The sequence below is a fragment of the Crocuta crocuta genome, unplaced genomic scaffold (assembly GCF_008692635.1).
Source record: "Crocuta crocuta isolate KB4526 unplaced genomic scaffold, BGI_CrCroc_1.0 scaffold24, whole genome shotgun sequence".
Lineage (NCBI taxonomy): Eukaryota > Metazoa > Chordata > Mammalia > Carnivora > Hyaenidae > Crocuta > Crocuta crocuta.
In genome coordinates, this window is record NW_027530974.1 from 5,064,978 (window position 1) to 5,079,338 (window position 14,361).

The window sequence follows — 14,361 nt, forward strand, 5'->3', positions numbered from 1 at the left end:
TGAATGTCCCCCCCACCCCGCTCCAGCCCCGGGCCCAAGGGAATGGCTCCGGTGTCACCAAGCCACTGCTGGCACCTGGGCCCCGTCAAGGCTGACAGGGCTGAGTGGAGGTCAGCTGCTGGCTGCTACTCCCAGAGCAGGTCTCTGGGGATCAGTGGAGGAGAGAGCAGGGGAAGCAGCTTGCCTCACCTGCTCACCAGACTGCTCTGGAGAGACATAGAGGGCTTCCATCTCCATTACTGTCAGAGTCTGGCATCTTTCTCCAGCTCTGAAATTCACAGCAATGGAGAGGGGAGGGAGGAGGGAGAAGGAAGAAGGGAGGAGGCACAAGCCAGACAATCAAAACAGCCACAATATTTTGGAAGTGGAAACTTCCAGCTAGAGAGTATTTTTAAAAAACAGAACGGCAGCCCTGGAAGAGGCATCCACTAAACAAGTGCCCTTGTTTTATATAGGAAATAGCCAAGAGGTAGAAAGACAAAGTGACTTCCCTGGGATCAGAAAGCTATTAAGTAGCAGAACCGGGACAAGAATCTGGATCTTTGGTCCTTTGACCACTCCAAAGAAGGTTGGGGGAGTCTTTTCTTTAATACCAGACACTGACAGGGGAAGCTCTTTTGTGGGAGCTTAGGAGATAAAGGATGCTGAACCAGCCAGTGCCTGCAGGGAGAAGCAGGTGGCGGTGCCTGTACCTTGCAGGTTGAAACCCCGGGGTGTCAGCCCCTGAATCTCCACAGTGGGGAGGTCATCCTCTGCAGCATTGGAGGTATTTCGGGGCAGGGCTCGCCTGCCTCCAAATGCAGGTGCGGAGGTCTCCGACATTCTCAGCTTCACAAGCTCCTTGTGGGGGGATGGAGTGGAGGGAGGGAGACACAGAAGAGGAATAGGAGGTGAGTTACGTTTGAGACAAGGATTCAAAAATAGAGAAACAGACATATCTGTGTGAGATAACACTGGAGCAACACATTTTGAGCTTCGCATAAATAAAACTTGAGAAGTGGCAGTAAAGATTAGTCTAATGATGGAGTATAGCTCCCCAAGGATCTCGGGGAGATTTCTTGTTTGTCAAAACATATGGAAAGCAGAAGAAAAGGGCCTTATTTGAAGAAATGAAAAATGTAAATGATTTTAGAAAGCAGTTTTTTTTATCCCCTCATTACCTCTAAAGGCAATATCTTTGTGAGAAATGTTTACTGTCATATGCCTGTATGTATGTCCATTTCATATAGGCTTGGGAAGCCTAACTTACTTTTAAGAATAACCTCATTCAGCCATGTCTAGATAAGCAGCATCCTCTAAAGCATTCATGTTTGCAGTTTAATTCAGCCTATATTTAATGAGGGCCTACTATGTGCCAGGCTGTGATCTGGACACTTGTGGGATACACCAGAGAACAGAAGAGAGGATTGTTGACCTAGAGTCTAGGGAGGGTTAGGGTGGAGCCCACACTTTCCAGAAGTAAACAGAAAGGGTGTAAGAAGGTGGCCACTACTTTGGAGCCAAGACCACACAGAGCAGAAAGCAGATAGAGTCTGGGTGGGGTACATTTGCAATTTTAAATAAGGCTATAAATAGCCTTTCTCTAAATGTACTTGGTCAGTGGTGCTAACACTGCCATTGCTCCAAGCCTGCTTCCCCTTCCTCTGGAGTTTGTGCAGGCAAGGAGCCAGCTCAAATACCACACACCTCACTGTCACTCCTCAGTCAGGACTTGTTGACCGACTGACCAAATAAAGGGAGCCCTTGTTTCTGACCCAAATGAAGCTTTCACCTGGATCACCTGGATCACCCAGTCATGACTCTCAGTTATTTGGCTTTCCCCCCCAAAACCAAGCACACCCTCCAAAGATGAAGAGCCTCCACTATAGAGGCGAACCAGAGTAGACTGTTCTAGAAGCAAAGGCAACCCAGCTGGAGACAAGAGAACCACTCACTAGGGTATTTGGTCTGGAAGGAGACAGCGATGTTTGCAAGAATTAAGTCTGAATTGGTTTCCGTAAATACCTACAGCCTTATTTATGCAAAGTCTCCAGTGAACTCAGGGGACAGGGAGAAAGGGTTAATGATGGAGGGAAGGCTACTGGAGGAGAGGCTTTGGGGGAGAACAGAGTAAAGCCAGGCAGGGCACTGGCTTGTTGGGAGAGAGAACCCAGAAAGCAGAGAGCTGGGGACTTCCAGGTGCTTGGCTGATAAAAGGATCCTGTGCAGGCCTGGCTGGGTGAGTGCATGTGGCAGAAGTATCCCCTTCTTACAGGTGGCTGGGGTGTAGGTACTGGGCAGAGGCCTCCCCATTGGGAGGGGAACAGAGGATGCACAGGGACAGAGAGCAGAGCCAAGCAGGTGTTCTTACCCGGCCCTATCTCCCTGTCCCTCTCCATCCTTCTGTCTCACCCCTCCACAATCCTCCCTTGGGGGAACACTCCCAAGGCCCTATTCCCAGCTAGTGGCCTTCTTGCAACCAGTGCCTTTAGGGCAACTCGGAGGAGAACTTGAGGAGTCCCCTCTGACGGAAGGAGGACTGGGTAGGCGCGGAGATAGGGACAAGGATCAGAACTGAACAAGGGAGGCCCCCTCCCCGCGCTGGCCCCCTGCCCCCAGAGCAGCCACCTGAGGGACTTCTGGAAACCCCAGGCAGGGGACGGATACAGCCAGCCCCTGGGCTCCTGGGTGCAGGCTTGCAGCTGCTGCGCTGGGCAGGAGGGGCGGCTGCTTACCTGCGGTCCCCTCCCGAGGTGGCCTAGCCTCAGGCTGGTGCTGTGCTGCTCAGGGACACTTCCTCAAAAGGACGCAGTTAAAAAGACAAGAAAGTTGGCTCTTAAATAACTTCCTAACAGCCCCCACCCTCTTCCCCCATCCCACAGGGTTTTCTCCTCCCCCTTCTTGACAGCTGGAGCAAACCAAGCAGCTTCTAGGACTTCCTGTTTACTTCTGCCACCCTGCTGTGTTACTTGGGAGTGAGACTCCCCCCCACCTCCCGCTGCCCTGCAAGCTCCCAGCCCTGCTTCTCCTCACCATCCCCACCTCCAGTTCTGCAGCCCTTCTCCAGTGTCAGGCAGACTCTGTCCCTGTCCTTTGGTCAGAGAGGCTGGAAGGGTCTTCCTTCACAAGGCAATGTCCCTGTCCTCAGGTCAACAGGTGCGGCTAGGCTGGAATGAAGGGTGCGTCTGCCCTTTTGCAGACAGGTCACAGACAGCTGTGACCATGCATAAAGTGTGCCCTTCTTGTGTAAATAAGGCTGAGAGGCCTGGTCTACATTCTTGAAACATCCATGGGAGCCTCAGCTACCACCTTACTGCAAAACTTCCCACAGGAGGGGAGGCCCAGCCCTGGGGAAGATGAGTAAATAACTTTGAGTGTCAAAAACTTTAGAAAATAACACCCTTTCCCCACCCCTGAAAACCATTTTGGTTTATCTTCAAATAACAGGAGAGATAGAAAAATTTTTTTCTACGTATATATTTTTTCTGAGTCTTTGTGTCTCTAAATACTCCTATTTTCAGACTGGCTATTTTTAATCTTCTTTACCGTCTTCAAATTTCTGACCCTGCCCCTTGATCTAATTTCATAGAGAGAGGGGGAAAAAAGATGCCATTGGTTAAGAATTCTCTACACTTTCTGCTACCAATCTATGAACTTGCCTGCTAACTTACCCATCTTCTCCCTCTTTCTTCCTCTCACTTAAGTGGGGAAGGCTCCCACCCACCCCCTTGTCCATGGTCAAGTGCACTGGGCTGTGCTATTTTGTCTGTGGTCCATGTCACCTTCTTCTCCAGGTCCTTGCTATGTATCCATTCTCTGCCCTCCATCTTCTGCCCTGAAGCTGCTTCCTACTAGCATTTACACAACTTTAAAGCAAGTCTCTTCAAAACTTTTTACATCTCTGCCTCAGCTGGCCCCCCCCCAGNGCATCTGCCTCCATCATTCTGCTGAAGCTAGCCCAAACTCACCAATGGCTTGTGCTAAATTCAAAGGACAGGATTCAGTTATTTACTTGACCTTTGGAGACACTGAACTTGCCCACTCTTGCCTGGAAGGTCTTTCCCTCCCTCCAACCTCTGAGACACTTGAGGAGAGTGAGTTCCTGCACATGCTCCCTTGGATAAACTCTGTGTCCCCCTTACACTCATTTCCCATCTGGATCCTTACATGTCCCAAATCTAGGTCTTTAGCCATGATCTTTTCTATAACTTCAGACTGCCCAGTTTAACTGCTTCTCATCCATCTTCACTTGACATCTCCCAGGGATAACTCATATTCATCAGGTCTAAAATGACATGTATAATTTCCCCCTGTAACTCGGTCTATGTCAGAAGTTCCCTGTCCCAGTGAATGCTGCCACCCTGCATTCCTTTGCCAAGCCAGATGTGTGGTGTTATTCTTGACACTTCCTTTCCCCCACCCCCATCCCTAAATCCAATCCTTCAACAAATATTTATATTCTTCCTCTTAAGCGTCTCTTGAATCTACCCATTCTCTCCCACTCCCACTGTGGAGGCTCAGACCACCACAACATCCTCTCTTATCAAAATCATAAGAGCCACCTACCACTTCTGATCCTGACTCCTCCAATCCATTCTCCACACTGCATTGAGATGGAGCTCGGTGGGACTCAAATCTGAGATCAAATTCTTTGCACAAGCTCTTCTATCACCACTTCTCTGTGCTCTTAGGATAAATTCTAAACTCGATTTGACTGGATCTCTGCCATGTTGGCCCTGCTTTACTCTCCATCCCCATCTCTTTCACTCTCTCTTGACTGCTGCTGGGGATTCCCCCTCCACCTGCACACTGTCCCGCATCCCTGTGCTATGCTCCAAGCCCCAGTGATTTTTGTACTTGTACCACTGCTAGAAATACACCCCTCTCCTCTTCTCACTATAAGACTGTTTCTTATGCGCTCTCCAGATCTCAACCTCAACTGCATGCATGCCCCACAAGCAGCTGGCCTTCTCCTGGTGGTCTTCATACTAGGCAGCTACTTTCTGTTTCCTTGTCTGTACCCCGACTAGACTACATGAGGGTAGTAGCAACTGGAGTTCCCCAGGGAGAGTCTGTTGACCATTCAATTACTCAAAAGTCCATTCTGGGGCACCTGGGTGGCTCAGTTGGTTGGGTGTCTGACTTAGCTCAGGTCATGATCTCATCATTTGTGGGTTCGAGTCCTGTGTTGGGCTCTGTGCTGACAACTCAGAGCCTGGAGCCTGCTTCCGGTTCTGTCTCCATCTCTCTCTTCCCCTCCCTTGCTCTCACTCTCTCTCTTTCTCTCTCTCTCAAATATAAATAAACATTTAAAAGATGTCCATCCTTTCCATATTCTTTGCTGAGTGCTAGAAAAGAACCATCCTATTCTGATAGTTCTCCTGGCAAAGATCAAGCCTGGTGTTTCAGATTCCTAGAGATACCCTTGCCTATGTGGGTCTGGGGAAGAGTCCTCCAGATCCAGCTGCACAGCTACTGGGTCTTGTGGTTCCTGACTGTGCTGTGCATTCAGAACAGCCTTGTCACAACCTCACAACCACCACCTCAGCACCACTTTTGGCCCCTGAGTATTGTGTGCATGTGCAGGCATATTGGTTAGCTTCCTAACTCCCCCAAACCAGCAACCCAGAAGCACTAAAAATATAATGGTTGGGGCACTTGGATGGCTTAGTCAGTTAAGAGTCTGACTCTTGGTTTAGGTGCAGATCATGATCTCGGTTTCCTGAGTTCGAGCCCACATTAGGTTATGCTCTAGGTGGCTCAATTGGTTAAGGATCTGGTGTCAGCTCAGGTCCCACAGTTCATGAGTTTGAGCCTTGCGTTGGGCTCTGTGCTGACAGCTCAGAGACTGGAGCCTGCTTTGGATTCTGTGTGCCCCCCTCTCTCTGTCCCTCCCTAACTTGTGCTCTGTCTCTCCTTCAAATAAACATTAAATTTTTTTAAATTAAAAAAAAAAATGCAATGGCTTTCCTTGTGTCTAAATATAGTGTCCATAAGAGAATGTCTGAGGGCACAAATCACTAGCATATGGTTAAAGCCCAGCAATGTTACAGAGACTTTCCTCACAGTCTGAGGCTTAAAAGTCAGAAGGAAATTTTCTGACCATATGATGAACTTTGAACCATGCCTGAAAATGTGACTGCTGTAGAAGCAGCTGGATGAATAGACTCTTAACTCTGTGGTGTCTTTGGCCTCTGAATGTTCCTTGCCTGGCATGGAGGTGACACAACATATGTATTTAAGGGATGTTGCATGTGGGGTCCAGTTGGGAAACAAAAACCATCCTGGATATTTGTAAAAGAAGGAATTTAGCACAGGGGATTGGTTACACAAGTGATAAAAGATATCAGAAGACAAAGAGGGGAAACCAAGTCAGCTCAGAAAATAGCCACAGCAAGGAGGAGTGGTGTCATCACAGCACAAGGGCTAGGGTTATGTGGCTGCGACTGAAACAGCTTGAGATTTGGTCATCACCAGAAACAATGCTTGTCTGAGGTCAGGGGAGAGGGAAGAATGACCCTTGCTCATCTCTTCCTTCCCTTTCCACTTTCCCTCATTGTCTTTCATTTGCCCAATTTAGTGAAAATCTGTTGACAAAGGAGTCAGGGCGACCCAGTCCACAAAGCTGACACCAACACACCTGTGTTGAGAAGGGCTTCCCAAGACCAGCACCAGGTTGGATGATTCACCAGGCTGTTATCTTCTCAGCTGTGATTTATCACAGAGCAAAGATAAAAATCAAAATCCACAAAGCAAAAGGCTCATGGAGTGAAGTCAAAAGAAAGCCAAGAGCAAGCCTCCAGAGTCCCCTCCCAGTGTAGTCAGACACATGCGAAGTCCCCTAGCTATGAATGTGACAATGTATGTGAAATGTTGTCCACCAGTAAGGCTCAGGAGAGACCCAGTGCCCAGGGATTTTTTTGGAGGCTGGTCACATAGGCACTGTGCTGAGCATGTACCAAACTCCAGTCTTGCAGAAGGAAAGCAGGTGCTCAGCATAAACCGTCTGTACAAACAGTGCACATAGTGAGCCACGCTCATCACTTAGGAAACAGTGGGACTCCTGAAGCCCAAGTTCCCAGATGCCAGCCAAGGGCCAGCCATGCAAAGAAGCCTTTCTGAGGAGGGCAGTCTCAGGTCTGCTGTGTTGACTCCTTTCTCCATACCCTCCCTGCTTCTCACCCCACCATCACCCAAGACAGAGGGGAGCAGGGACAAAGTGAAGAGTGGGTCTCAGGGCAGAAAGTTCTAGTGAGGCCAGTCTCTCACTCTGCCTTCTACCAGGGCCATAGCAGTGGCCTGGAACAAGAGGTAACTCCAAGGGGGAGGTCCCAGACTGGAGTGATACAGACCTGCCCCCCACTTTCCCTGGCCTTACTGGCTCAAGAAGGGACCTGAGGAGGTGTCCATTCTCTCAGAGTGCATGGCCCCAGGCATACATCCTCACTTCCCTAGAACTGGAGAGGCCATGATCCCAGGGTCTTATTGATTGAAACAGAACTGCAATTAACCCCTCATTGCCTACTCAAGGGGCAGGGCAAAGATGCCTAAACCCATCACTTAGGGATCCTGGCTCTTGCCAGAAATATGTAGGAGCCTTTGGAGCTGTAGGTAAACAGAAGATGGCTGGGAGGAAGGATTCCAAGTTCTATGACTCTTTCTGAGTTTTCATTTCTATGGTATGGACACTCCCCTCTTCAGATAAACTACCATTTCTCTCCTTCTTGGAAATACCCAGAAGCAGACTGTATTTGCTCAGGGGATGACTTTTCCAGCAAACTCTATTTGATTTACATGCACAACATCACGTCTCAAACAAACAAACAAAAATCTCAGTCACACCTGGACCCTACTGGGTTTTTTTCCAGTTGAAACAGGACCTGGACTTGTTGGTTATAGATGTAGATTCACAGGGACTGGATATAAATAACAACTGGCCTCCTACAAAGATGCCAAATCCTCCAACAGAAGTTGATGCAAGTCTATCTCTTGGGGAAGGCTTTCCCCTCCAGTGACCTTGAGCCTTAGGAATTGGGGGGAACTTTCCACTCCAGAGGAGATGAGGTTGGGGAGAGGATGGGAGGGAGGCTGGGTGGAAACTGTACAATCACGTTCCAGTCACCGGAGTGAGCAGTTGGTAGATAGTGGCCTTCTGCATCCATTCATGTCTTATAGAAGCCTCAGGGGAGACTCATGAAGTCTGACAATGACATTTAAAGCCTCAAGAGGGAATTTATAAGGCACCTCTGCAATAGGGCATGAATCCTGAGAGAGGACCGTTCCTTGAACGGCTCTCTTCCCTCCTCTTTTAGGAGAGGTATAAATCCAAGCCAATGACAGTTCCAGATGGCAGATGCTTCTCGTTGCTCAGGCTTCCCTAGGCATGACCCTCTCTTGCCAGTGTTCTGCCATTATCCTTAATCTACTTTCCCTGGAGCAGCAGATTGCTGGGCTCAATCTCATGGCAGGGTCCTCCAGGAAGACAAATAGAGGAATGCAAGATTTAACTAATGCACTTGTGAGCTCACAATGAATATCTCTGTCTTTATTATTATTATTATTTTTCATTTTGGTAAAATCCAAATAACATAAAATTTACCATCTTAACCATTTTTACATGAACAGTTCAACAATGTTAAGTATATTCAGTGTTGAGCAATAAACCTTCAGAATTCCTTCATCTTGCAACATTGAAATTCTATACCCATTAAATAATTGTGTGTGTGTGTGTGTGTGTGTGTAAGGGTATTTGTGAGTGTGTGCCTGTCTGTGTAAGTGGGTATGTGTCTGAGTGTGTATGTAAGGGTGTTTGTGGGCGTGTGCCCGTCTGTGTGACTGTGTGTGCAGGTACAAAGGAGGACAGAAGAACTGCCAAGGTGCTGTCTCAGCTATGTGGACTCTTGGAGATGGGTTTAACTTTAGGAATCACTTTCCCTTGGCTTCGCAGAAACTCCTGAGTTCTGGTTGGACTTAAGGAGACTCCAAAAGTCTTTTAAACTTTAAAAGACTTCATAGCATATGACAGAAGTTACCTAGAACTGGATCTCTTACAGATGAAGGCGTTCAAAGTTGAAGGGAGATCTTGTAAAATGTTGATTAATTAAAGACATACAGAGTGGGGAGAAGGGCCCTTACAAGCTATGACCAGACTTACCAATGTACAGCACAGACACATGACAAGGACTGCTTGGTTTTTGTTGATTCCATTCCTTACTCTGGTGGTGCCAGACCCTACTGACCACAGAAGCAAAGCAAGAGACCCCACATCCTCCTATCCCACCCACCTCACTTTTCAAGAGCAAAAGCATTCAATGATAATAAAGATTATGAAAAAAATAGCAATTAAAATGGAAACATAGCAATGCATATAAACCAAATGACCAGTAGAAGTGAAACCCAACAGTAATTCCCCAAATTTATTACAAATGCATTGATTGAAAGCACAGTAGCAACTGAAAACCACAACCAGCTCCCGGATAATGGGGAGACACTACAAACAATACTTGCTCCATTAAAATTGCCAGAATATGTGCATGTGTGCACGTTTTTGTACTTAAATTCAGCAGGAACCTTGCAAGTGTCCCCAGGTGTAATATGGCAGCTGGAGTTAGAATCTGGGCTTCCTCCCCTGCTATCTGTGTGACCTTGGGAGAATTACTTCCTTAGTATCTCCGTACTTCAGTTCTTTCACCTGTAGAGTGTGATCAGAATAGTGTCTACCTCGTGGGTTATGAAGGTCAAAAATAAAAAAGGATACACACGAAACACTGTGCACTGTTGGCATGAAGCCAATATGTTACCAAAGATGGCAGGTGTGAGCTGAACAAACCCATCGCATCCACAATGAATATTTTAGCTTTTTCTAATAATTGATACCATCTGTACTTTCTCATTACCAGAGAAGTGAATATTTAACTTGCTAATAATATCAGATATTTGAAACAAGGTCCTCTCCTAACAATTTTCAGTCCAGAAGTTCTTCCAGAGTTGTAGGAGACTGGTAATTGGCAAGTTGCAACTGCGTATGTAAGGATTCATGTGGGTCTATTTCTAACTGAAGAGAATGAAAAACCTTCCAACACAAGGAAGCCGTCAGGGAAGTGGGTCAGAGAAGGATTTAATATAGAGCATGCCAAGTGAATGGACCAGTTTTTGTGTGGTCCTCAGCTTTTTGGAAGCCGGCTTCCAAGTTGGTCAAAGGACAGACCTGTCTGGGCATCTCAACAAACTCTTCTAACAAGCCCATGGTTGCCAGCCAACGGGTGCCCCAGTCTATGGGAGGCACTACGTTTACGGCCCTTTTGTTCACACAACACTGCCTTCTCGCTGATGAGGTAAAGCACTAGAACTAGGCAAACAAGGCTATTCTGAAGGGGAGCAAAAGTAGAGACAAACACTGAAACTTGGAAACCGGAAGAGGACCTTCAAGCGAGGGCAGGCCGGAAATGGAGAGAACGTGATGTTCTGCAGGGTCTTCCTAGCAGCAGAACTTCTGGATAATGATCTATGAATTTCTAAAGCAAGCCAAAGGGCATTGCATAATGATGTGTGGGTGCCAAAGAAGGGGACAAGTTCTCTTTTCTTTGGTGCTACTCAGCAATTCCTTTCTTTTATTTTTTTAAAGTTTATTTATTTATTTTGGGGGGGGCGGGGGAGGAACAGAGAGAGATGAAGAAAGAAAATCCCGAGCAAGCATTGCATTGACAGTATGGAGCATCACTCAGCAATTTCTGAGTGAGGCTTGCAGTGAGGTGCAGGGTCCTTCCTGTGAATGTGTTTCTTGTTAGTGCATTTCTGCGATAACAATGGTAAGGAGAGGTTGTTAAAGTAGCATCTGAAATATTAGCTGTACCATATGGACATATATCATGATCCACCGAAGATATTTCCCACAACTTATTTTTAACTTAAATAAAAACAGCTCCTACATATACACACTCATGCAGTCCAGCTACCATGTGGAGGGATTATATGGAAAAGCCATGTGGAGAGGTAGAGGCCCTGAGACTACATGGACAGAAAGAGAAGCCAGGCTGTCCCTGTATCCCAACTGAGTTCAACCTTCACCTGTACCTGAAAATTCACCACCCATGTGAGTGAGCCATCGTGAAAATTCATCCTCTGGCCCCAAACAAGGCATTCCAGCTGACGCCATGTGGAACAGACAAGCTACTCTGCTGAGCCCCACCCAAATCATAAACTTTTGAGCAATTAAATAAAGTGACTGTTACTTTAAGCCACTAAGCTTTGGGATAGTTTGTTAGATAGCAATAGATGACTGAGACACATTAGTCACAAATATTTACCTAATACCTACTATTGTTAGATTGTACAATGAGTAAGAAAAGTCATCTTTAAGACATACAGTCCAGATGGGGAAAGTATATTAAAAGCTAGTCTTTTGGAATTTAGTCAACAAGTCTGTTTCAATGATTTCATAGACTTCCAAATTTCATAGACTCTTTCTCTTTCACTCCCATGACAAATATCTTTCATGTGGACTTAATCTGCCGTATAATATATATTCAAATACGTGTTGATTAATTAATGAATTAAAGTCAGTAGATTATCTGATTGATGAAAGCAATATGGGTTGCTGAAAAAAAATGGGAAGTGGGGGCTTTTAGTAAATTATGTATGAAAAACCTAAAACAGTCAGTTCCTCATTTAAACCTGGGTTTCCAAACTGAGAGCCACATAAAAGAAAGCACAAAATAACTGCAAGTGTAAATAATAATTTGTGTTTCCTAAAATGCTTTACTCATATGTAGTAATCCTTATTTAGGTGCTATGTGCCCAATCTCTTCCCCCAGATTATAACCAGATATCCTTTTACATTCTAATCCATGGTGTTTCTCTTTCCCCCATATTTCCCCCATATTTTTTTAGCCACTTATCACATGGCTTTCGTGTCCATCAAATCAAACTTGTTTTAATCATGGAGCAAGTACAGACGGAAGCACAGGGGAGTCCTGGGAACCTGTAATGCACACCTGGGTGACAACTGCCGATCCCTAATCTGAGAACAAATAGAGGGGGTACCAGATAGCTTCCGAGTTTGGAAATATTGGCACAGTTGCTTGGTATCCATGAATGGTGGTAAATCTACTCAATACCCTGAGTCACTTCTGCCAAACTCTCCCCTCCCTGCTTGCATTACTATCAACCATATAAACTTGGAAACTTCAGGCAAGATCTCATTTTGAGAGGGAGCTACTGCTACAGGAAAAGAAAAATAAAATATGTCACAGATGAACACAATCTAGCTAATTAAATCAGCTTGAGACTAACATGGCACAGTTTCTTTCAAGTCTTTTGTCCGAGGAGAATAGTAATTTACATAGCTTTCCATAGTGCTAAGTTCTCTCTCTCTCTCTCTCTATATATATATATACAGACACACACACATATATAATACACACACATAAAATTTATTACTGCACATTTTAAATTTTTATATAGATATTATCCTTCTATTATGTAGGAATTCTGATATATACATATATTTGCATACATATAAAGCATATGTTTATATATACATAAAGCATATACTGTGAATATATGTATACATATATATATTTACATATTTGCATAATGGGTGTCACAGGGTTGAACAGCCTACAGAAAGATATAGAAGTTAGAAATTATTTTGATTTTTAACATTTGCCTTCAAAATGTCTTCATCCCAAAAGGGAAAAGGGGAGAGCCTGGATGACTCACTCAGTTGGTTAAGCATCTGACTCTTGATTTTGGCTTAGGTCATGATCTCACAGTTAATGGGATGGAACCCCAAGTGGGGCTGTGCCCTGACTGCACAAAGCCTGCTTGGGTTCTCTCCTTCTCTCCTTGCCCCAACCCTGTTCATGGGTACACATGTGTGCTCTCTCTGTCTCTTAAAAATAAATAAACTTTAAAAAATAAAATAAAAAGGCAAAAGATACTGAAAAGTACTTTCCATCACTCTTTAAGTTGAGATTGATCATAGAAAACACAGTTGTGGCTTATTGCTCAAAATTAATACCTTCTAGCTGCTAAATAACTTATACCACACAAAGTACTTCTATGACTGCTGTTTAAACCTCAAGACAACCCTCTGCAGTGTCCCTGAATACAAATAAGGAAACTGAGGGTTGAAGTGGCAAAGAGACTTGTTCATAATCACATAGCTGGTAAGTTATACATTTGGAACTTTAACTAAAGTTTTGCATTGTTTTTTTTTTTTTAAGTCAAATTTAATGTCTCAGCTAAAATACACTCTTGTCAAGCCATCATCACTTTCTTACTCAAAATTCCCCTTCAAACCTACATGTTCCAAGGTTCCTATAGGCTTGGACTCATTCTACTCTCAGAAGACAATTGACTTCATCTATCCAAATCCTCTGAGTGGTGATGTAGGCAAGTAGGCACCTGCCCAGGGGTGTTTAGGTAGAGTGAGTAGAAGACAATAAAGTGAGGCGGCTAGCCAAACCCAGTGATGTCATCTTCGTGGGTGGGGTGCTCCACTCCAGAGCAAGGACTAGCTTTGGGTGTCCTCAATCCTGACAGCACAGCATAGCATTCCTAAACTGAAACTTGGTCGTCCTTGGGTAAAACCTATCCTGCAGGAATGCAGAGCCAGATGCTCACCTGAAGGAAGGACTCCACTAGGAAGACCAGCAAAGACCGAGCCAAACCAAGTCTGCCTCCAGGTGGACCCTGGCACTGACCTTTCACTAACCTTCTCCCTCATTGTACTAAAAATCACACCCAGGGGTAGAGATTAACATGGCAATGAGACATGTGACTCAGAGAAGCATGACCTTTAAGTGTGCAAGCGCCAAGAAATCTCCACCTCGACATGCTCAAATGTCGCTTCTTTCCCTTCCCTTTAAAACCTCTCCTAGCCTTTGTTCTGAGAGCCAGCCTGATGGACTCTTTCCTCTGTGCTATCTCCCCTGTGCTTAAGCATAAGCCCTAGTGAAGCCTTGCCTGGAGCTCCCATTGGGCCTCTAGTCAATTTCCATTGCTTAGAGAACCCAAGAACCCGAGGTGGTCAGACCTCTACCCAACACTTGTCAGTAAAGAGACTGCAATAAAGTCTAGTTTTTATTGGACATCTGTGTGGACCAGGGATTCTGCTGGTTGCTGTAGGGGATTCAGCAGTGAGCAAGAGAGATTGACCTTTTCCTCAGGGCTTGCTAGTCAGCCCCTATGCTCATCAGTGAAGGAAAAGAGCAACATTTATCATCCCTACTGGACACTTCAACACTGATATTCCCACTCTTCAGAACTGTTTCGGATGGCTCAGTCTTATGACATTTTGTTCATTGTATTCTGTACCACCTTGGTTCCTCAGAACAGGTTGGAACCACCAGGTACATCAGCCATTACCATCCTGGCTCC

General features: G+C 45.6%; 1 protein-coding gene across 1 annotated transcript in view; it reads right to left on the bottom strand.

The window, feature by feature from the left end:
• Positions 1–2,787, bottom strand: part of F13A1 (coagulation factor XIII A chain) — a 162,749-nt gene extending 159,962 nt beyond the window's left edge. The window contains exons 1-2 of the mRNA XM_077770057.1: positions 2,715–2,787; positions 693–840 (exon numbers count right to left, since the gene is read on the bottom strand). Coding sequence (XP_077626183.1) covers positions 693–822 — 130 coding nt within the window. The 5' untranslated portion in view covers positions 823–840; positions 2,715–2,787. The remainder of the gene's footprint in view (positions 1–692; positions 841–2,714) is intronic.
• Positions 2,788–14,361: the final 11,574 nt, after the last annotated feature.